The 22865-nt window shown below is 71.3% G+C and overlaps 2 protein-coding genes across 8 annotated transcripts; one reads left to right on the top strand and one right to left on the bottom strand.

The window, feature by feature from the left end:
- Positions 1-1704: 1704 nt before the first annotated feature.
- NGDN (neuroguidin) lies at positions 1705-7757 on the top strand. Of its 7 annotated transcripts, none has more exons than XM_068921695.1 (10): positions 1705-1787; positions 1897-1968; positions 2792-2929; positions 3646-3730; positions 3857-3909; positions 3984-4101; positions 5396-5558; positions 7027-7174; positions 7265-7328; positions 7561-7757. In XM_068921695.1, the coding sequence occupies exons 1-10, from the start codon at positions 1731-1733 to the stop codon at positions 7578-7580; spliced, it is 918 nt and encodes a 305-aa protein (XP_068777796.1). In that variant the 5' UTR covers positions 1705-1730; the 3' UTR covers positions 7581-7757. The 7 variants fall into 7 exon arrangements, with proteins under 7 accessions (XP_068777796.1, XP_068777797.1, XP_068777798.1 ...); XM_068921696.1 differs by having other exon boundaries at positions 3987-4101; XM_068921697.1 differs by having other exon boundaries at positions 3990-4101.
- A 905-nt stretch (positions 7758-8662) lies between these two features.
- On the bottom strand, positions 8663-21881 carry ZFHX2 (zinc finger homeobox 2). Its single transcript, XM_068921712.1, has 8 exons — positions 19824-21881; positions 17961-18403; positions 17092-17215; positions 16201-16257; positions 15996-16048; positions 13929-14129; positions 12789-12876; positions 8663-12699 (listed from the first exon to the last, which is right to left on the bottom strand). The coding sequence occupies exons 1-8, from the start codon at positions 21817-21819 to the stop codon at positions 8663-8665; spliced, it is 6999 nt and encodes a 2332-aa protein (XP_068777813.1). The 5' UTR covers positions 21820-21881.
- Between the last annotated feature and the right edge of the window lie 984 nt (positions 21882-22865).

Genomic DNA, 22865 nt, shown 5'->3' on the forward strand with positions numbered 1-22865 from the left:
TCCTAGGAGGGTCCTAGGGGGCTGGGGGGGTCGTAGGGGGCTGGGGGGGGTCGTAGGGGGGTCCTAGGGGGTCATGGGGGGGTCTTGGGGGGCTGAGGAGGGGTCCTAGGGGTCTCATGGGGGCTGATGGGGGTCTTGGGGGGCTGATGGGGGTCCTAGGGGGGGCTGATGGGGGTCCTAGGGGGCTGGGGGGGTCGTAGGGGGCTCATAGGGGGTCATGGGGGGTCTTGGGGGGCTGATGGGGGTCCTAGGGGGGTCCTAGGGGGCTGATGGGGGTCATAAGGGCCTGGTGGGGGTCCTAGGGGGCTGATGGGGGTTGCAGGGGTCTGGGGGGGGTCGTAGGGGGCTCATAGGGGGTCATGGGGGGGTCTTGGGGGGCTGATGGGGGTCCTAGGGGGGTCCTAGGGGGCTGATGGGGGTTGTAGGGGGCTGGGGGGGGTCGTAGGGGTCTCATAGGGGGTCATGGGGGGTCTTGGGGGGCTGATGGGGGTCCTAGGGGGGTCCTAGGGGGCTGATGGGGGTCCTAGGGGGCTGGGGGGGGTCCTAGGGGGCTCATAGGGAGTCATGGGGGGGTCTTGGGGGGCTGAGGAGGGGTCCTAGGGGTCTCATGGGGGCTGATGGGGGTCTTGGGGGGCTGATGGGGGTCCTAGGGGGGGCTGATGGGGGTCCTAGGGGGCTGGGGGGGTCGTAGGGGGCTCATAGGGGGTCGCAGGGTGCTGGTGGGGGTCGTAGGGGGCTGGGGGGGGTCGTAGGGGGCTCATAGGGGGTCATGGGGGGTCTTGGGGGGCTGATGGGGGTCATAGGGAGCTGGGGGGGTCATAGGGGTCTCAGATCATGGGGGGTCATAGGGGGCTGCTATGGGGCTGGGGGGCTCCTGGGGGGCTGGAGCAGTTTGTAGGAGTCTCCTATGGGGCTGGGGGGCTCGTGTGGGGCTGGGAGACGCCAAAGGGGGCATGTGTGGGGCGGGAGGACCCCACAGGGGGCACACGTGGGGCTAGAGGGCCCCATGGGGGGCACGTGTGGGGCTGGAGGATGCCACAGGGGTCATGTGTGGGGCTGGAGGACCCCGTGGGGTCATATGTGGGGCTGGAGGACCACATGGGGGGCACGTGTGGGGCTAGAGGACCCCATGGGGGGTGCGTGTGGGGCTGGAGGACCCCATAGGGGTCATGTGTGGGGCTGGAGGAGCACATGGGGGGCACGTGTGGGGCTGGAGGACCCCATGGGTGTCACGTGTGGGGCTGGAGGACCACGTGGGGGGCGCGTGTGGGGCTGGAGGACCCCACAGGGGTGATGTGTGGGGCTGGAGGACCCCATGGGGGGCGCGTGTGGGGCTGGAGGACCCCACAGGGGGGATGTGTGGGGCTGGAGGACCACGTGGGGAGCACGTGTGGGGCTGCAGGAGGGTTCAGTCCTCCTGCTCCTCCCCCCGCCCTCCCCCATCCCCCCTGCGGCCGCCTCTACCCCCTGCGCCGAACTCTATGGCCCCCCGCCGCCTCTCATTGGCCAAACCCCTTGTCAGTCCTCGCTCCCTGCCTCTCCATTGGCGAACCAGCCCCCGGAGCCCGCCCCTTCCTCCCGCCGCGCTGATTGGCCCCCTCCCACCCTTCCCGCCTCCGCCAGGGGCGGGAAACCTTCGCCCCTCCCCTGCGCCGCTCTGATTGGCCGGCGGCGCCGGCGGCGCGCTCCGATTGGCCGCGCCCTCAGCGGCGGGCGGGCGACCGCGCAAGATGGCGGCGGCGGAGGTGGCGGAGGCGCTGGCGCTGCTGGCGGCGCTGCGGGACCAGGTACCGGCCGCCCCCCCCCACCCCGGGGGGGCCCCTGACCCCTGACCGGCGACCCCTGACCCCTGACCGGCGACCCCTGACCCCTGACCGGCGACCCCTGACCCCGCAGGTGGCCGCCGTCACCGCGCATGCGCGGGCGCTGCTGCGGCGGGTGCGGGAGGGGCAGCTCCGCACCGAGCAGGTACCGGGGGGGGAACTTGGGGGTCCCGGCCCCATAGGGAGGCGGTTGGGGGGCTCCCTGCCCCATAGGGAGGCGCTGGGGGGCTCCCGGCCCCATAGGGAGGGGACTTGGGGGGCTCCCTGCCCCATAGGGAGGGGGCTGGGGGGCTCCCGGACCCATAGGGAGGAGGCTGGGAGGGTCCCGGCCCCATAGGGAGACGGTTGGGGGGCTCCCGGCCCCATAGGGAGGCGCTGGGGGGCTCCCTGCCCCATAGGGAGGGGACTTGGGGGGCTCCCTGCCCCATAGGGAGGCGCTGGGGGGCTCCCTGCCCCATAGGGAGGGGGCTGGGGGGCTCCCGGACCCATAGGGAGGAGGCTGGGAGGGTCCCGGCCCCATAGGGAGACGGTTGGGGGGCTCCCGGCCCCATAGGGAGGCGCTGGGGGGCTCCCTGCCCCATAGGGAGGGGACTTGGGGGGCTCCCTGCCCCATAGGGAGGGGACTTGGGGGGCTTCGGCCCCATAGGGAGGTGGTTGGGGGGCTCCCGGCCCCATAGGGAGGGGACTTGGGGGGCTCCCGGCCCCATAGGGAGGCGGCTGGGAGGGTCCCTGCCCCATAGGGAGGTGGTTGGGGGGCTCCCTGCCCCATAGGGAGGGGACTTGGGGGGCTCCCTGCCCCATAGGGAGGCGGCTGGGGGGCTCCCTGCCCCATAGGGAGGCGCTAGGGGGGCTCCCGGCACCATAGGGAGCTGGTTGGGGGGCTCTGGCCCCATAGGGAGGGGGTTGTGGGCGGGGCCTGGCCCCAGGGGGCGGGGCCTGTGCGCTGACGGAGGCCCCGCCCCCCGCAGGGGCTGTCCCTGCTGGAGCTCCGCCCCCAGCTGCTGCTGCTCTACCTGCAGGACCTGGCCCTGGTGGCGGGGGCCAAGGTGGGCGGGGCCTCTCTGGGGGCGGAGCCTGCCGTGCCCCGCCTCCTGGAGACCCGCGTGGTGAGGGGGCGGGGCCTGAGGGGCAGGGGGCGGGGCCTGAGGGGGCGGGAGCTCATGGGTCTGTTGGGGGGGGGGGGTATCCCGGACGCCTGGGCCCCCTCGGGGGTGGCGGTGCCCGGACGCCTGGGCCCCTTGGTGGGTGGCGGTGCCCGGACGCCTGGGCCCCTCGGTGGGTGGGGGGGGGTATCCCGGACGCCTGGGCCCCTCGGGGGTGGCGGTGCCCGGACGCCTGGGCCCCTTGGTGGGTGGCGGTGCCCGGACGCCTGGGCCCCTCGGTGGGTGGGGGGGGGTATCCCGGACGCCTGGGCCCCTCGGGGGTGGCGGTGCCCGGACGCCTGGGCCCCTCGGTGGGTGGGGGGGGGTATCCCGGACGCCTGGGCCCCCTCGGGGGTGGCGGTGCCCGGACGCCTGGGCCCCTCGGTGGGTGGGGGGGGGTATCCCGGACGCCTGGGCCCCCTCGGGGGTGGCGGTGCCCGGACGCCTGGGCCCCTCGGTGATGGGGGGGGGGGTATCCCGGACGCCTGGGCCCCTCGGGGGTGGCGGTGCCCGGACGCCTGGGCCCCTCGGTGATGGGGGGGGGGTATCCCGGACGCCTGGGCCCCCTCGGGGGTGGCGGTGCCCGGACGCCTGGGCCCCTCGGTGTGTGTGGGGGGGTATCCCGGACGCCTGGGCCCCCTCGGGGGTGGCGGTGCCCGGACGCCTGGGCCCCGCGGCAGGTGCTGGAGAAGATGCGGCCGGTGGAGCAGCGCCTCAAGTACCAGGTGGAGAAGCTGCTGCGGGCGGCGGCCGCCGGGGCCCTGGGTGAGCGGCCCCGGACACCTGGGCCCCTTCCCCCCCATCCCCCGGACGCCTGGGCCCCCTCGGGGGGGGGGCGGTGATTGACAGCTGTCCGTCATCTCCCCCCCCCCCCCCCCCGTCCTGCTCCAGGTGACAACGACCCCCTGCGCTTCCGCCCCGACCCCGGCAACATGGTGACAGGGGTGAGTCGCTGTTGGGGGGGGGGGTGGATGCCCGGACGCCTGGGCCCGCCGGGGACTGACGCCTCCGCCCGCAGCAGGAGGAAGAGGAGGAGGAGGAGGAGGAGGAGGAGGAAGGATCCGGCGCCCCGAAGCCCCCGGGCTTGGGCGGGGGGCGCAGATACGTCCCCCCCCGCCTGGTGCCGGTGCAGTACGGTGAGCGGGGGGCGCCCGGACGCCTGGGCCCCTTCCCCTCGGACGCCTGGGCCCCTCCCCGGACGCCTGGGCCCCCCTGGTTGGGCACTGGCCTCCCTGGCTGCTCCAGGCAGGGGGGTGGGAGACCCCCCGGACGCCTGGGCCCCTTCCCCCCCGGACGCCTGGGCCCCTCCCTGGACGCCTGGGCCCCCCTGGTTGGGCACTGACCTCCCTGGCTGCTCCAGGCAGGGGGATGGGAGACCCCCGGACGCCTGGGCCCCTTCCCCCGGACGCCTGGGCCCCTCTCCCGGACGCCTGGGCCCCTCCCCGGACGCCTGGACCCCCCTGGTTGGGCACTGGCCTCCCTGGCTGCTCCAGGCAGGGGGGTGGGAGACCCCCGGACGCCTGGGCCCCTTCCCCCGGACGCCTGGGCCCCTCTAGTTGCAGACTGAGCTCCCCGACTGCCGCAGGAAGGGGGGCGGGAGGTGTTGGGCTCCGTGGGGGCCATGTTGGGGGGGTGGGAGGGTGCCGTGCCCGGACGCCTGGGCCCCCCCCCGGACGCCTGGGCCCCCCCCGGACGCCTGGGCCCCCCCCCGGACGCCTGGGCCCCCCTGGTTGGGCACTGGCCTCCCTGGCTGCTCCAGGCAGGGGGGTGGGAGACCCCCGGACGCCTGGGCCCCTTCCCCCCCGGACGCCTGGGCCCCTCTCCATGATGCCTGGGCCCCTTCCCCTCGGACGCCTGGGCCCCCCTGGTTGGGCACTGGCCTCCCTGGCTGCTCCAGGCAGGGGGGTGGGAGACCCCCGGACGCCTGGGCCCCTTCCCCCCCGGACGCCTGGGCCCCTCCCTGGACGCCTGGGCCCCCCTGGTTGGGCACTGACCTCCCTGGCTGCTCCAGGCAGGGGGATGGGAGACCCCCGGATGCCTGGGCCCCTTCCCCCGGATGCCTGGGCCCCTTCCCCCGGATGCCTGGGCCCCTTCCCCCGGACGCCTGGGCCCCTCTCCCGGACGCCTGGGCCCCTCCCCGCACGCCTGGGCCCCCCTGGTTGGGCACTGGCCTCCCTGGCTGCTCCAGGCAGGGGGGTGGGAGACCCCCGGACGCCTGGGCCCCTTCCCCCGGACGCCTGGGCCCCTCTAGTTGCAGACTGAGCTCCCCGACTGCCGCAGGAAGGGGGGCGGGAGGTGTTGGGCTCCGTGGGGGCCATGTTGGGGGGGTGGGAGGGTGCCGTGCCCGGACGCCTGGGCCCCCCCCCGGACGCCTGGGCCCCCCCCCGGACGCCTGGGCCCCCCCCCGGACGCCTGGGCCCCCCGGCGCAGGCGAGGCGGGGCCGGAGCGGGCGGCGCGGGCGCGGGAGCGGGCCCGGCGGCGGGCGCTGAGCAGCTCGGTGCTGCGGGAGCTGCGCGAGGAGCTGAGCGACGGCCCCGAGGAGGTGGCGGCCGGGGGGGCGCAGGCCCGCGCCGGGCGGCTGCTGCGCGACAGGTGAGCCGGACGCCTGGGCCCCTTGGCCACCCCGGGACGCCTGGGCCCCCACCTCTCACCCCTCCCCCTGGAGCGGGGGCTCCCGGACGCCTGGGCCCCTTGAGGGAGCGGGGGGTTGTTCCCCGGACGCCTGGGCCCTCTGGTGAGGGGGGGGATGTGGGGTGCAGGGGGGACACCCGGACGCCTGGGCCCTCTGACGGAGCGAGGGGGGCTCCTCCCGGACGCCTGGGCCCCTTCCCTGCCCGGACACCTGGGCCCCTTGAGGGAGCGAGGGGGGCTCCTCCCCGGACGCCTGGGCCCCTTCCCTGCCCGGACGCCTGGGCCCCTTGAGGGAGCGAGAGGGGCTCCTCCCGGACACCTGGGCCCCTTGAGGGAGCGAGGGGGGCTCCTGCCCGGACGCCTGGGCCCCTTCCCCTCCCGGACGCCTGGGCCCCTTGAGGGAGCGAGAGGGGCTCCTCCCGGACGCCTGGGCCCCTTCCCTGCCCGGACACCTGGGCCCCTTGAGGGAGTGGGGGGTTGTTCCCCGGATGCCTGGGCCCCCTGAGGGAGCGAGAGGGACTCCTGCCCGGATGCCTGGGCCCCTTCCCCTCCCGGACGCCTGGGTCCCCTGAGGGAGCGAGGGGGGCTCCTCTCGGACGCCTGGGCCCCTTCCCTGCCCGGACACCTGGGCCCCTTGAGGGAGCGAGAGGGGCTCCTGCCCGGACGCCTGGGCCCCTTCCCCTCCTGGACGCCTGGGTCCCCTGAGGGAGCGAGGGGCGCTCCTGCCCGGACGCCTGGGCCCCTTCCCCTCCTGGACGCCTGGGCCCCTTGAGGGAGCGAGAGGGACTCCTGCCCGGACGCCTGGGCCCCTTCCCCTCCTGGACACCTGGGTCCCTTGAGGGAGCGAGAGGGGCTCCTCCCGGACGCCTGGGCCCCTTCCCCTCCTGGACGCCTGGGCCCCTTGAGGGAGCGAGAGGGACTCCTCCCCGGACGCCTGGGCCCCTTCCCTGCCCGGACACCTGGGTCCCTTGAGGGAGGGAGAGGGGCTCCTCCCCGGACGCCTGGGCCCCTTCCCCTCCCGGACGCCTGGGCCCCTTGAGGGAGTGGGGGGTTGTTCCCCGGATGCCTGGGCCCCCTGAGGGAGTGAGAGGGGCTCCTGCCCGGATGCCTGGGCCCCTTCCCTGCCCGGACACCTGGGCCCCTTGAGGGAGCGAGAGGGGCGCCTGCCCGGACGCCTGGGCCCCTTCCCCTCCCGGACGCCTGGGCCCCTTGAGGGAGGGAGAGGGGCTCCTCCCCAGACGCCTGGGCCCCTTCCCCTCCCGGACGCCTGGGCCCCTTGAGGGAGCGAGAGGGGCTCCTCCCTGGACGCCTGGGCCCCTTCCCCTCCCGGACACCTGGGCCCCTTGAGGGAGCGAGAGGGGCTCCTCCCTGGACACCTGGGCCCCTTCCCCTCCCGGACGCCTGGGCCCCTCCCCTCCCCCCCCCGCAGGACGCGCTACGAGGAAGCCATGCTGGTGCGGCTGAGCGAGAGCCGGCGGGAGCGGGCGCGGCGGCGGCGGGCGATGGCGGCGGGCGAGCGCCTCGACACCCTGCCCCACTTCGGCGCCGTCGGGGCCCTGCTGACCCCCGGCGAGCAGGTAACCCGGACGCCTGGGCCCCTGGGGGCGGGGGGCGGCCGGACGCCTGGGCCCCTCTCTCAGCCCAGCGCCCCCGTTGGCTCCCCCCAGGACGAGACGCCCCCCGCCGAGAAGAGGAGGAAGAGCCCGAAGGCGCCAAAGAGGAAGAGGAAGGGTGAGTCGTTCGGCGGGGGCTCCCGGACGCCTGGGCCCCTCACACCCTCCCCCCCCGGAGCGGGGGCTCCCGGACGCCTGGGCCCTTCACACCCTCCCCCCCCGGAGCGGGGGCTCCCGGACGCCTGGGCCCCTCACACCCCCCCCGGAGCGGGGGCTCCCGGACACCTGGGCCCCCCCCGGAGCGGGGGCTCCCGGACACCTGGGCCCCCTGACGCCTCTCTCTCCTGCAGGTTTCCGCCGGCGTCGCTGATCCCCCCCCGGGGGGGCCAATAAACACCCCCCACACACACATCTCGTTAGCTCTCGTTACCGTGCCGATGCTCCCCAGGTGGCAATTAACTCCTAGTAATTAGCGGCACAGGGCGCCGCCTTCGTTAGTGCTCGGCGCCCCTCACTTAATCCCCCCCCCCCCACACACACTTTCCGGCTCCCCTCCCCCCCCCAGCCTTCGTGGCTAATTAAGAGCTTAATTAAAGCCCCAGGCGGCTGTTTAATTAACGACCCGCTGCAGAGACTGTGCTGCTATTGGGGGGGACTGACCCCCCCTCCCGGGGTTGGGGGCGTGGCTTCACCCCTGTGGGTGGGGCTTCACTCTGGGGGCGGGGCTTCCTCCATTTTAGGGGGTGGTTTTGTCCTTGGGGGGCCCCGCCCCATAGCGACCCCCAGCCCCGCCCCATAGCGACCCCCAGCCCCATAGCGACCCCCAAGTCCCAGCCCCATGGGGGTTCCCAGCCACTCGGGGCCCCCCAGGTCCCATACAGATCCCCCCCCCAATCCCGCTCCCCCAGCCCCATAGCGGCCTCCCAGCCCTGCCCCATAGAGACCCCCAGCCCCATAGCGATCCCCAAGTCCCAGCCCCATAGTGATTTCAAGCCCCATGGGGACCCCCCCTGGCCCCATAGAGACCCTCCTAACCCCCCCCCCAGCCCCATGGGCACCCCCCAATCCCACACCCCCAGCCCCATAGTGACCGTCAGCCCCACAGAGATCTTGCCAGCCCCATGGGACCCCTTCAGCCCCATAGTGGCCCCCCAGGCTCATCCCTGCCCCATGGAGCTCCACCAGCCCCATGGGACCCCCCCAACCCCATAGCGGCCCCCCAACCCTGCACCCCCCTAGGCTCATCCCAGCCCCATGGGACCCCCTCAGCCCCATAGCAGCCCCCCAACCTTGCACCCCCCATGCTCATCCCTGCCCCATGGAGCTCCCTCAGCCCCATGAGACCCCCCCAACCCCATAGCGGCCCCCCAACCCTGCACCCCCCCCAGGCTCATCCCAGCCCCACAGCGGCATCCCCCAGCCCCATAGGGACCCCAAGGCCTGTGGGGCTCCTCAGCAGCCCGCAGCGGGTGCCTCCTCCTGCCCCACGGCCGCCTGGAGCCGGGCCAGGTGCCCAGGGGAGAAGAGGTGGCCCCGGGCGGAGCCGTGGGGCTCGGCCACCCCACGGCAGAGGGGGCAGGCGGCGGGAAGGGGGGCAGCGACCTCGGGCCGGGGGGCGCCGGCTTTCTTCTCCTTGGCCCGGGCGTTCTGGAACCAGACCTGGACCACGCGGCGGGGCAGCCCCACGGCCTGCCCCACGGCCTCGCACTCGGGGGCCGTGGGGGCCCGGCAGGCGCCGTAGCAGGCCCGCAGCACCCGCAGCTGCGCCCCCGACATGTGGGTCCGCGCCCGCCGGGGCCCCCGGCCGCCCGCCCGCCGCGCTGCCGCCGCCGAGGAGGAAGAGGAGGACGAGGAGGACGAGGCCGAATCGCTGAGGTCGCCGGCGCTGGAGGGGCTGGCTGCCCCACGGCCGTGGGGCGGCCCGAGCCGACCCTTTCGCTCCCGGGCTCGGGTGTTTTGGAACCAGACCTGGACCACGCGGCGGGCCAAGCCCAAGCGGGACGCCAGGGCCTCCAGGGCCGGGCGCCCCGGCGTGGACTCGCTCGCGTACCACCGCCGCAGCGTCGCTACCTGTCCCGGCAGCAACGTGGTGCGCAGACGCTTGTCCCCCGCCCCGGGTCCCGGCGACGCCCCGGCCTCTCGGCCGCGCTTCGGTGGACGCGGCGAGGGCCCCGGCGGGCTCAGTTCTGCCTTTGGGACGCTCGACGGGGTCGGTTCTGCCTTTGGGACGCTCGACGGGGTCGGTTCTGCCTTTGGGACGCTCGACGGGGTCGGTTCTGCCTTGGAGGTGCTCGACGGGGTCGGTTCTGCCTTTGGGACGCTCGACGGGGTCGGTTCTGCCTTGGCACCACTCGACGGGGTCGATTTCGCCTTTGGGACGCCTGACAGGGTCATTTCCACCCTTGGGACACTCAGTGAGGTCATTTCCTCCTTGGAGACACCCAACAGGACGAGTTCCACCTTGGAGACGCTCAGCGGGTTTGGTTCCACCTTGGAGACACTCAACGGGGTCGTTTCCACCTTGGAGACGCCCAAGAGGGTTCTGTCTAACTTTGGGAGGCCCAATGGGCTCATTTCCACCCTGGAGACACCCAGTCGGGTCGTGTCCACCTTTGGGACACCCAGTAGGGTCACGTCCTCCTTGGAGACACTCCATGGGGCCACGTCCACCTTTGGGACGCTCAGTGGGGTTGTTTCTACCTTGGTGACGCCCAACGGGGTCACATCCGCTTTGGAGATGTCCATCAGGGTCGTTTCCACCTTGGAGATGGTCAGTGGGGTCGTGTCCCCCTTTGGGATGCTCAACGGGGTCACGTCCACCTTGGAGACGCTCATCGGGGTCAGAGCTGCCTTTGGGACACTCAGTGGTGCCGTGTCCACCTTTGGGACATCCAGTGGGGTCATGTCTGTCCTGGAGACACCCAACGAGGTCGTGTCCATCCTTGAGCTGCTCAGCGGGGCTGTGTCCACCTTGGAGATGCCCTGCAGTGTGGGTCCCCCTGTGGGGACAGGGTGTCTCAGCGGAGCCAAGACACCTCTGGAGACACTCAGAGGGGCCAAATCCCCCTCCCCTTTGGTGACCCCCATCAGTGCTGTGTCCTCCTTGGAGATGGGGACACCCAGGGGTGCCCAGTCCCCTTTGGAGAGGCTCAACAGGGCCACGTCCCCCTTGGAGACATCTGGTGGAGCTGTGTCCTCCTTGGAGGCACCCTGCAGGGTCATAGCCAACTTGGAGATGCTCAACGGAGCCCTATCCACGTTGCAGATGCTCAGTGGGGCCCTATTGCCTTTGGAGATGCTCAGTGAGGTCGTGTCCACGTTGGAGACGCTCAACGGGACCGTGTTGACTTTGGAGATGCTCAGTGAGGTCGTGTCCACGTTGGAGACGCTCAACGGGACCGTGTTGACTTTGGAGATGCTCAGTGAGGTCGTGTCCACGTTGGAGATGCTCAGAGGGGTTGTGTTGACTTTGGAGACGCCCAACGGAGCCATGTCCACCATGGAGACGCTCAGTGGGGCTGTATTAACTTTGGAGATGCCCAATGAGGTCGTGTCCATGTTGGAGACACTCAATGGTACCGTGTTGACTTTGGAGATGCTCAGTGAGGTCGTGTCCACGTTGGAGATGCTCAACGGGACTGTGTTGACTTTGGAGATGCTCAGTGAGGTCGTGTCCACGTTGGACACACGCAACGGGGCCATGTTGACTTTGGAGATGCCCAATGGGGCTGTGTCCACGTTGGAGATGCTCAATGGGGCCATATTGACTTTGGAGATGCTGAATGAGGTCATGTTCATGTTGGAGACGTTCAACGGGACCATGTTGACATTGCAGACGCCCAGTGGGGCCCTGTCCACGATGCAGACGCTCAATGGGGATGCGTTGACGTTGGCGACACCCAATGAGGTCGTGTCCACCTTGGAGACACCCAGTGGGGCCAAGTCCACGTTGGAGACGCTCAACGGGACCACGTTGACTTTGGAGATACTCAGTGAGGTCGTGTCCACGTTGGAGATGCTCAACGGTGCCGCGTTGACTTTGGAGATGCTCGACGAGGTCGTGTCCGCGTTGGAGACGCTCAACGGGGCTGTGTTACCTTTGGAGATGCTTAGTGAGGTCGTGTCCACGTTGGAGATGCTCAACGGGGCCGCGTTGACTTTGGAGATGCTTGATGAGGTCGTGTCCACATTAAAGACATTCAACGGTGCCATGTTGACTTTGGAGATGCTCGATGAGGTTGTGTCTACGTTGGAGACACTCAATGGGGCCACGTTACCTTTGGAGATACTCAATGAGGTCGTGTCCACGTTGGAGACGCTCAACGGTGCCGCGTTGACTTCGGAGATGCTCAGTGAGGTCGTGTCCACGTTGGAGACGCTCAACGGGGCCGCGTTGACTTCGGAGCCCCCCAACGGGGCCACGCCGCCCCGGGAGCCCCCCATCCCGGCCTCGTCCCCACCGTCCTCGTCCTCTCCGTCGGCGTCCTCGGGCCGGTCGCCGTAGCAGGCCTTGAGGTGCCGGAGGAGCTCGAAGACGCCGTCGAAGGAGGCCCGGCAACGCTTGCAGGCGGGAGCGGCGGCGCCGGGGGCGACCCCGGGGCCGGCGGCGTCGGCCCGGCGGGCTTTCTGCCGGGCGTTTTGGAACCAGACCACCACCACGCGGCTGGCCAGGCCCAGGAGGGCGGCCAAGCGCTCCACCTCGCCGTCCCGGGGGTAGGCGCTGGCCTCGAAGGCCGCCTGCAGCGCCTGCGCCTGGAAGGCGCTGAAACGGGTCCGGGCCAACCGCCGGCGTCCCGGCGTGGGCTCGGGGCGCTCGGCCGCGGCGGGGACGGCGGCCGCCGGGTCGCCTTCGTTGTAGCGGATGACCACCTCGAAGCCGAAACGCTCCAGCAGCCCCCCGGCTTGGGGGGCGGCCCCGGTGGCACCCGGCGCCAGGACCAAGGGGGCGGCCGGCAGCGCCCGGGGTGGCTCGTGCAGGAAGAAGGGCAATAAAAGCTGCCGTGGGGCAACCGGCGGTGGTGGCGGCGGCGCCGTGGGTCGGGCCCCCCGGGCTCGGGTCTGGTGCAAGACGGAGCGGAGGTGGATCTCCAGCGTGGAGCTCTGGTTGTAGGCCACCCGGCAGGTGGGGCACTTGTAGGGCTTCTCCGGGGGAGGTTGGGGGGCGCCGGGGGCCCCCGCGTCGCCCTGGGGGTCGCCGCCGCCCTCGGCCGCCGCCGCCTTCTTGGCCTTGTGGAGGTGGGAGACGGAGTTGAGGTGCACCAGGAGGATGTTCTTCTGCGTGAAGGACTCCTTGCACACCCCACACTTGTAGGGCCGCCCCGGGTCCAGGAACTTGTCCAGGGCGAAGGTGGGTGCCCGGCGGCCCCCGGGGCGGGTGCCCGGTGGTGGGTCGGGGGGACCCCGAGGTGGTGGCACCTCCTCTTCTTCCTCCTCCTCCTCCTCTTCCTCCTCCATGGGGGTCGGTGGGGACGGGGCACCTGGCGGGGGGGCTGCGGAGATGAGGGGTGGGGTGACGGTGGTGGGGTCCTCGGGTTGAGCGAGGGTCCCCCAGGTCCCCAACACCCACGGTGTCACTCACCTCCAGGTGCCGGATCGCCATCGGGGGGCCGTGGGGCCGCCGTGGGGGGCGGCACCTTGGTGGCGAAGGAGGGCTCTGCTGGGGTGGCCTGGGTGCCGGGGGGGGGGGGAACATGTCATTGGGGGGGGTCTAGTGGGTCGTCCAGGGGGTCAGAGGGGGTCCCAGGTGTCCCCAAGGGGTCAGGGAGGTCCTCAAGGGAGGTCAGGAGGGCCCAGGTGTCCCCAAGGGGTCAGGAAGGTCCTTAAGGGGGTCAGGAAGGTCCTAGGTGTCCCCAAGGGGTCAGAGAGGTCCTTAAGGGGGTCAGGAAGGTCCTAGGTGTCCCCAAGGGGTCAGAGAGGTCCTTAAGGGTGTCAGAAGGGTCCTAGGTGTCCTCGAGGGAGGTCAGGAGGGTCCTAGGTGTCCCCAAGGGGTCGGGGAGGTCCTTAAGGGGGTCCCAGGTGTCCCCAAGGGGTCAGAGAGGCCCTCAAGGGGTCCCAGGTGTCCCCAAGGAGTCAGGGAGGTCCTCAAGGGAGGTCAGGAGGGTCCTAGGTGTCCTCAAGGGGGGCCAGGAGGGTCCTAGGTGTCCCCAAGGGGTCGGGGAGGTCCTTAAGGGGGTCCCAGGTGTCCCCAAGGGGTCAGAGAGGCCCTCAAGGGGTCCCAGGTGTCCCCAAGGAGTCAGGGAGGTCCTCAAGGGAGGTCAGGAGGGTCCTAGGTGTCCTCAAGGGGGGCCAGGAGGGTCCTAGGTGTCCCCAAGGGGTCGGGGAGGTCCTTAAGGGGGTCCCAGGTGTCCCCAAGGGGTCAGAGAGGCCCTCAAGGGGTCCCAGGTGTCCCCAAGGAGTCAGGGAGGTCCTCAAGGGAGGTCAGGAGGGTCCTAGGTGTCCTCAAGGGGGGTCAGGAGGGCCCTAGGTGTCCCCAAGGGGACGGGGAGGTCCTTAAGGGTGTCAGAAGGGTCCTAGGTGTCCCCAAGAGGGTCTGGAAGCTCTTCCAGGGGGTCAGGAGGGTCCTCCAGGGGGTCAGGAAGGTCCCAGGTGTCCCCAAGGGGTTGGGGAGGTCCTCCAGGGGGTCAGGAGGGTCCTCCAGGGGGTCAGGAGGGCCCCAGGTGTCCCCAAGAGGGTCAGGAGGGTCCTCCAGGGGGTCAGGGTGGTGCCGGGGGGCTCTCACCACGCGGAGCAGGCGGTCGAGGCACTCGGGGGCGACGCTGTGGCCGCGGCGCAGGTGGAGCCGCAGCCCCCCCCGGCCCGGGAGCTGCCGCCGGCAGAGGGGGCAGCGCAGGGGGGGCGGCAGCCCGGGGCGGCTCCCGCCGTGGACCCCCACCGCCCCCGGCCGGGGGCTGCCGCAGCTGCACAGGGGGCAGCAGAAGACCTGGGGGGCCGGGGGTGGGGGGGAGCAGGGTGATCAGGGGCCCCGGCGTCCGGGGAAAACCAGTGTCTGGGGGCCCAGGCGTCCGGGGAAGGGGCCCAGGTGTCCGGGAGAAGGGCCCAGGCGTCCGGGGAGGGGCCCAGGCGTCCGGGGATGGGACGCAGGTGTCCGGGGAAGGGGCCCAGGTGTCCGGGGAGGAGACCCAGGCGTGCAGAGAGGGGGCCCAGGCATTCGGTGAGGGGCCCAGGTGTCCGGGGAGGGACCCAGGCATCCGGGGAAGGGACTCAGGCGTCCGGGGGAAGGGGCCCAGGTGTCCGGGAGGGACCCAGGCGTCTGGGGAAGGGGCCCAGGCATCCAGGGAAGGGGCCCAGGCGTCCGGGGATGGGACCCAGGTGTCCGGGGGAAGGGACCTAGGTGTCCAGGGAAGGGGCCCAGGTGCCCGGGGAGGGGCCCAGGTGTCCGGGGAGGGGCCCAGGTGTCTGGGGGAGGGGCCCAGGTGTCCAGGGAGAGGGGCCCAGGTGTCCGGGGAAGGGGCCCAGGCGTCCGGGGAGGGGCCCAGGCGTCCAGGGGAGGGACCCAGGTGTCCGGGGAAGGGACCCAGGTGTCCGGGAAGGGGCCCAGGTGTCCGGGGAAGGGGCCCAGGCGTCCAGGGAGGGGACCCAGGTGTCCTGGGAGGGGCCCAGGCGTCCGGCAAAGGGGCTCAGGTGTCCGGGGGAAGGAGCCCAGGTGTCCGGGGGAGGGGCCCAGGTGTCCAGGGAGAGGGGCCCAGGTGTCCGGGGAAGGGGCCCAGGTGTCCAGGGAGAGGGGCCCAGGTGTCCAGGGAGAGGGGCCCAGGTGTCCGGGGAAGGGGCCCAGGCATCCGGGGAGGGGCCCAGGCGTCCGGGGAGGGGCCCAGGTGTCCGGGGGAGGGGCCCAGGTGTCCGGGAAGGGGCCCAGGTGTCTGGGGGAGGGGCCCAGGTGTCCGGGGAAGGGGCCCAGGTGTCCGGGGAGGGGGGCCCAGGTGTCCGGGAGGGGCCCAGGTGTCCGGGGAGGGGGGCCCAGGTGTCCAGGGATGGGACTCAGGTGTCTGGGGAAGGGGCCCAGGTGTCCGGGGGAAGGAGCCCAGGCATCCGGGGAAGGGGCCCAGGTGTCAGGGAGGGGCCCAGGTGTCCGGGGAAGGGGCCCAGGTGTCCAGGGATGGGACTCAGGTGTCCGGGGAAGGGGCCCAGGCGTCCGGGGAAGGGGCCCAGGTGTCCAGGGAAGGGCCCAGGTGTCCGGGGAAGGGGTCCAGGTGTCCGGGAAGGGGCCCAGGCGTCCGGGGAGGGGCCCAGGCATCCGGCAAAGGGGCCCAGGCGTCCGGGGGAAGGAGCCCAGGTGTCCGGGGGAGGGGACCAGGCGTCCGGGGAGGGGCCCAGGTGTCCGGGAAGGGGGCCCAGGCGTCCGGGTCGGGCCCAGGTGTCCGGGAAGGGGCCCAGGTGTCCGGGGAGGGGCCCAGGTGTCCGGGGAAGGGGCCCAGGCGTCCAGGGAGGGGACCCAGGTGTCCGGGGAAGGGGCCCAGGTGTCCGGGGAAGGGACCCAGGTGTCTGGGGAAGGGGCCCAGGTGTCCGGGGGAAGGAGCCCAGGCATCCGGGGAAGGGGCCCAGGTGTCAGGGAGGGGCCCAGGTGTCCGGGAAGGGGCCCAGGCGTCCGGGGAGGGGCCCAGGCATCCGGGAAAGGGACACAGGTGTCTGGGGAAGGAGCCCAGGCGTCCGGGGAAGGACCCAGGTGTCCAGGGAGAGGGGCCCAGGTGTCCGGGGGAGGGGCCCAGGTGTCCGGGGAAGGGGCCCAGGCGTCCGGGCATGCCACCGCCCCAGTGGATGTGGCCCCGCCCCAGGCCCCGCCTCCACTCACCGTCCTGGCCCCCTCCCCCGCACTGTGGCTCTTAGGCTCCGCCTTCTCAGACACTGTGGGGTGGGGGGAGGGGTTAGCTCCGCCCTCCTGCCCCCTCCCCTCCCCCAGTGGGGGGACCCCGGCGTCCGGGGCAGCCCCTCCCCCTCCCAAATCCCTAGGGGAGAAAGGGGCGGGGCTATGCTCTCGAGGGGGCGGGGTCGCTCACCTGGGGGTGGGGCTTCACCCGGCTCCTCCTCCTCCTCCGGGGCATCAGGGGCGGCTCCTGGGGGGGCGGGGACATGGGGTGTGGGTGGGGCCAGGGGTCCAAGCACCACCCCAAGGGGGAGGGGCCTGTCCTGACTCCACCCACTACCTTCTCCCCAGTGTCTCCCAGTGCCCCCCCAGTCCCCCCCAGCACCCCAATACCCCTCCCAGTGCCCCCAGTCACCCTCCCAGTGCCCCCCAGTACCCCCCAATAGCCCTCCCAGTGCCCCCCAGTGCCTCCCAGTGCCCCCAGTTACCCTCCTAGTGCCCCTGTTCCAACTCCCAGTCCCTCCCAGTGACTGCCTAGTTCCTCCTGGCCCCCCCATCACTCTCCCAGTGCCCTCCCAGTGCCCCCCAGTTCTGCCATTCCCCCTCCCAGTGCCCCCCAGTCCCTCCCAGTGCCCCTATTCCCCCTCCCAGTCTCTCCCAGTGACCGCCTAGTGCCTCCCAGTGCCCCCCCAATCCCCCTCCCAGTGCCCCCCAGCACCCCTAATCCCCCTCCCAGTCCCTCCCAGTGCCCCCCAGCACCCCTAATCCCCCTCCCAGTCCCTCCCAGTGCCCCCCAGCACTCCTATTCCCCCTCCCAGTGCCCTCCAGCACCCTTAATCCCCCTCCCAGTCCCTCCCAGTGCCCTCCAGCACCCCTAATCCCCCTCCCAGTCCCTCCCAGTGCCCCCCAGCACCCCTAATCCCCCTCCCAGTCCCTCCCAGTGCCCCCCAGCACCCCTAATCCCCCTCCCAGTCCCTCCCAGTGCCCTCCAGCACCCCTAATCCCCCTCCCAGTTCCTCCCAGTGCTCCCAGTCACCCTCCCAGTCCCTCCCAGTGCCCCCCAGCACCCCCCGGCTGGGCTCACCGTGGGGCAGGCGCAGCTGGGGGCTGGGGGCCGGGTGCTGGGGGCCCGATGGGAGCCGCAGTGGGGCCGGGTGTGTGAGGGGGGCGGGGCCACCGCCAGGCCCCGCCCCCTGCCCCGCCCGGGCCTGCCGAGGAGGGCGGGGTCGGTTTGGGACATGCCCCCTGGGTAGCCCCGCCCCCTTCTCCCAGGCCCCGCCCCTGTAGCCCCACCCCATAGCCCCAGCCTTCCCCCCACAGGCACATAGCCCCGCCCCCTGACTTGAGGCCCCGCCCCCAGCCCCATAGCTCCACCCATGGGCCCTGTGGCCCTGCCCCATAGCACCACCCCCTACTCCGTATCTCCACCCCCAGCCCCATAGCCCCACGCCAGGACCCCCTGCCCCATAGCTCCACCTGGTTCCTCCTGGCTCCACCCCCAGCCCCATAGCTCCACCCTGTTCCTCCCAGCTCCACCTCCAGCCCCATAGCTCCACCCTGTTCCTCCCAGCTCCACCTCCAGCTCCATAGCTCCACCTGGTTCCTCCCGGCTCCACCCCCAGCCCCATAGCTCCACCCTGTTCCTCCCAGCTCCACCCCCAGCCCCATAGCTCCACCTGGTTCCTCCCGGCTCCACCCCCAGCCCCATAGCTCCACCCTGTTCCTCCCAGCTCTACCTCCAGCCCCATAGCTCCACCCTGTTCCTCCTGGCTCCACCCCCAGCCCCATAGCTCCACCCTGTTCCTCCCAGCTCCACCTCCAGCCCCATAGCTCAACCTGGTTCCTCCTGGCTCCACCTCCAGCCCCATAGCTCAACCTGGTTCCTCCTGGCTCCACCTCCAGCCCCATAGCTCCACCCCATCCCTCCCGGCTCCACCCCCCTCACCCCCTCACCGCCCCCGCCCCCACCTCGCGGACCCGCTCGCCCTGCCGGTGCCCAGCGGCCTGGACGTGGAGCCGCATCTTCTCGGGGCTGCGGGTCTCCACCCCGCAGAGGTTGCAGCGGAGGTGGAGGGCCGGCGGGGCGGAGGCGGAGCCGGGCGGCGAGGGGGCGGAGCCCATGGCCGGCAGCCCGGCCCCGGCCTCCCGCAGGTGAGCGGCCCGCTGGTAGTGGGCGACGTGCTTGCCGGTGCGGAGGTGGAGCTGGAAGTTGGCCTTGAGCGGGGTGCCGTAGGCGCAGAGCCGGCAGCGGTGGAGCTCGCCGGCCACCTCCTTCCAGGCGGCCTCGGGCAGGCGCCGCCGCGCCGTGGCGTGGCCCAGCAGCTCCTCCAGGCTGTCCGCCCCGAACCGCCCGCACACCAGGCACCCGAAGAGCCGCCCTGATGCCCCGCCGGCACCTGCGGGGGGGGGGGGGGGACGCCCCACGGGGCACCGCGCCGCCTCTGGACATCCGGCGGCCCGTCCTGCCCCGCCGCCCCACCCCACCCCCCACCCCCGGCCACCGTGCTGGGGCTCCCCGTTGGCCAACCCAATGTGCTGGGGCTCCCCGTTGGTCAACCCAACGTCTTGAACCACCCCATTGGCCAACCCAACCTCTTGAACCTCCTCCCGTTGGCCAACCTAATGTGCTGGGACTCCCCATTGGCCAACCCAATGTGCTGGGGCTCCCCGTTAGCCAACCCAATGTGCCGGGGCTCCCCGTTGGCCAACCCAATGTGCCGGGGCTCCCCATTGGTCAACCCAAAGTGCTGGGGCTCTCCGTTGGCCAACCCAACATGCTGGGGCTCCCTGTTGGCCAACCCAACGTGCTGGGGCTCCCCGTTGGCCAACCCAACGTGCTGGGGCTCCCCGTTGGCCAACCCAACATCTTGAACCACCCCATTGGCCAACCCAACATGCTGGGGCTCCCCGTTGGCCAACCCAACCTCTTGAACCTCCCCCCGTTGGCCAACCTAATGTGCTGGGACTCCCCGTTGGCCAACCCAACGTCTTGAACCGCCCCATTGGCCAACCCAACCTCTTGAACCTCCCCCTGTTGGCCAAGCTCAACGTGCTGGGGCTCCCCGTTGGCCAACTCAACATGCTAGGGCTCCCTGTTGGTGAACTCAACATGCTGGGCTTCCCCATTGGCCAACCCAATATGCTGGGGCTCCCCGTTGGCCAACTCAACATGCTGGGGCTCCCTGTTGGTGAACTCAACGTGTTGGGCTTCCCCATTGGCCAACCCAATATGCTGGGGCTCTCCGTTGGCCAACCCAACGTGCTGGGGCTCCCTGCTGGCCAACCCAATGTGGTGGGGCTCCCCATTGGCCAACCCAATATCTGGAACCACCTCGTTGGCCGACCCAACGTCTGGAGCCTCTCTCTGTTGGCCAACCCAACATCCTGAACCGCCCCATTGGCCAACCTAACATGCTGGAATCTCCTCCCGTTGGCCAGCCCAACGTCTTGAACCGCCCCATTGGCCAACCTGACCTCTGGAACCTCCTCCCACTGGCCAACCCAACGTGCTGGGTTTCCTCATTGGCCAACCCAATGTCTTGAACCCCCCCCCCGCCATTGGCCAACCCAACATGCCTGGGCTCCCCATTGGCCATCCTAACCTCTTGAACCTGCCCATTGGCCAACCCAATGCCCCCAGGCTTCCCCTTTGGCCATCCCGATGTCTTGACCCATCCCGTTGGCCAACCCAACATGCCTGGGCTTCCCCATTGGCCATCCCAACATCTCGACATCACCCCTCCTCCGTTGGCCGACCGAACGTCCCCAGACTTCCCCATTGGACCAACCCGTCACCCCTGGTATTTCTCAGCCTACCTGGGGCAGCAGCGGTGGCCCCCTTCTGCCTGGCGGGCGATGGCGGGTGGAGGTCATTGAGGACCATCTGCGACTGCTCAGCGGGCGGCCCCGGCGTGGGGCCGGCGGCCCCGGGATGGGGGTGCACCAGCCCCGGCGCCCCATAGAAAGGTGAGAGCTCGGCCGGCGGCGGGGGCTCGGCCGGCAGCGGTGGTGCCGCCAGGAGCCCGGGCAGAGCCACGGGCAGGCCCCGGCGGAGGAGCAGCACCTTCTGCAGGTGCTTCTCCGACGTCATGTGGATCCGCAGGTTGCGGGAGACGCCGGTTTCATAGCTGCAGATCTTGCACCGCCACGAGGCCTTGCCGTGGGGCTCCTTCTCCTCCGGCGGCCCCGGCCCCCCACCGCCCTGCAGGTTGGCCAGGTGCTTGTCCGACTGCATGTGGATGCTGAGGTTGCCCTTGGTGGTGGTGGAGTAGTTGCAGGCCTCGCAGCGGTAGGGCTTGTAGCCGCAGGCGTAGGTCTCGCCGCGGGCCAGCCGGGGGTGGGGGCCCCCGGCGCTGCAGTGGGGGCAGCGGCGGGCGCCCTCGGGGTGCTTCTCCCTCATGTGCACCTCCAGCGTCTGCCGGTACTTGTAGTGCCAGTTGCACTTGGGGCACTTGAGGGTCTTGCAGGCGTTGCGGGAGGGCGCTGGGGAGAGCTGGCAGGCCAGCGCCAGCCCCGCGTAGGCCCCCAAGGCCGGGCAGGCCCCACGGGGCCCCACGGCGGGCCCCTCTGCGCCGCCCAGGTGAGCATTGGGCCTCTCTCCATCGGCCAACGGGGCGCCCGGCCCTTCTTCGTTGGCCGTGGCACGGTTGGGGCTTTCTGCGATGGGTGACGCTCCCTCTTCATTGGCCAAGCCAACGTTGGGCTCATCCTGCTTGGCCAAGCCAACGTTGGGCCCATCTTCCTTGGCCAAGCCAATGTTGGGTGCTTCCTCCTTGGCCAACCCAACGTTGGGCTCTTCCTCCTTGGTCAACTCAACGTTGGGTGCTTCCTCCTTGGCCAACCCAATGTTGGGCCCATCTTCCTTGGTCAACCCAACATTGGGTGCTTCCTTCTTGGTCAACCCAACGTTGGGCTCTTTCTCCTTGGCCAACCCAATGTTGAGTGCTTCTTCATTGGCCAACCCAACGTTGGGCCCATCCTCCTTGGCCAACCCAACGTTGGGTGCTTCCTCCTTGGCCAACCCAACGCCGGGCAACTCTCCGCCGGCCAACCCAACGCTACGACCCCTTCCATCAACCAACGCAGCTCCGGCGCCTCCCTCATTGGCCGGCGCGGCCTTGGAGCCCTCCTCATTGGCCAGCCCGGTGCCCGCTTCGTCTTCATTGGCCAAGCTGGGACCGGCCGCTTCCCCGGGGCTTTGGCTTTGGTCTGTCCTGGGCGGCGCCATCCCGCCCGCGGCCTCTTCCTCCTCTTCTTCCTCGCCAGCCCTCGAATCTTTGGCATCGGGTGGTGGGGACGGGCCTTCGGCGGCGCCTCCCTCCTCCTCCTCCTCGCCGGCGGCCTTATTTGGTACGAGGAAGCCCAAGGCGGCGGGGCCGGGGCGGGTGGCCGAACCGGGGGGCCCAGGGCGGAAGGAGAGGCAGAGCCAGACCCCCGGCTGCCCCTCGCCGTGGGGGGCCTCGTCTTTGGGTGGCGGGGGCGCGTTGTTGGCTGAGGTAATTCGGGGGCCGAGGGGCGGCCGGGGGGCGGAGAGGGAGGCTGGGGGGCCGCCGCTCCCCCAGGAGCCCTTTGGTGAGGCGACATGGCCGCCAGCGGCCGGCAAGGGGGCAGCGGCGCCCCCCGGGTCCGGTAGGCCGAGACCAGGCCTGAGTAGGCCGAGACCAGGCCCGGGTAGGCCGAGACCAGGCCCAAGTAGGCCGAGGTCTAGCTGGGTAGACCTGCTGGCCGGAAATGGGGGGCGGGCCTCTTGGGGGCCGGTCCCTGGCTCCTGATTGGCCGGTGGGAGGTGGGAGGCGGGCTCGGCGGCGTCCATGGCAACGGGGTCATGGCAGCGCCCCCCCCGGGGGGACCTGTGGGGAGGGGAGGTGGGGGAGGGGGAGTGAGGCACCAACCCCCCCCACCTCAACCCGCCGCAAAGCATGCTGGGAGGCGGCTTATGCAAATCACCTCGTTAAGCGGCAGGAGGGTCGTTAGCGGCGCCCGGTTCGGGGGGGGGGGTTCATTACACACAAAGGGAGTTGGGGGGGGCCCAGGTGTCCGGGGCGTGGGGAGGGGGAGGGAGCCCCCTTGATCCCATAATGCACTGCGGTCAGTGGGGGGGAACTCATTTGCATCTGATTTGCATACAATAGCGAGCTGCTGCTGCTGCTGCCGCCCTCTTGGGGGGAGGGGTTTGTCCTGGCCCCACCCCCTGATTTGCCTAATGGGGGGGGCAGGACCGGCTGTGGGGCGGGTGGTGGGGCCGAAGCCGCGTTTCCCACCCCACCCCCCCGGCCGCCCGACCTGCCCCACATCTCCCCCCGCTTCCCTCCATGCCTCCGTCCCCCTCCCTCCATGCCCCCCATCTCCATCGCTTTTGTCTCCGTCCCCCCGGCGCCACCTCCGTCCCCCTCCCTCCATCTCCACCTCCACCTCCATCCCAGCCCTCCATCTCCATCTCCACCCCATCCCTCCACCTCATCCCTCCATCTCCACCCCATCCCTCCATCTCCACCTCCACCTCCACCTCATCCCTCCATCTCCACCTCCACCCCATCCCTCCACCTCATCCCTCCATCTCCACCCCATCCCTCCATCTCCACCTCCACCTCCACCTCATCCCTCCATCTCCACCTCCACCCCATCCCTCCATCTCCACCCCATCCCTCCATCTCCACCTCCACCCCCATCCCTCCATCTCCAGTCCTCCACCTCCACCCCATCACTCCATCTCCACCTCCACCCCAGCCCTCCATCTCCACCCCATCCCTCCATCTCCACCTCCACCCCAGCCCTCCACCTCATCCCTCCATCTCCAGCCCTCCACCTCCACCCCATCCCCCCAGCTCCATCCCTCCATCTCCACCCCATCCCCCATCT

Source organism: Struthio camelus, chromosome 29 (genome assembly GCF_040807025.1).
Source record: "Struthio camelus isolate bStrCam1 chromosome 29, bStrCam1.hap1, whole genome shotgun sequence".
Classification (NCBI taxonomy): Eukaryota; Metazoa; Chordata; class Aves; order Struthioniformes; family Struthionidae; genus Struthio; species Struthio camelus.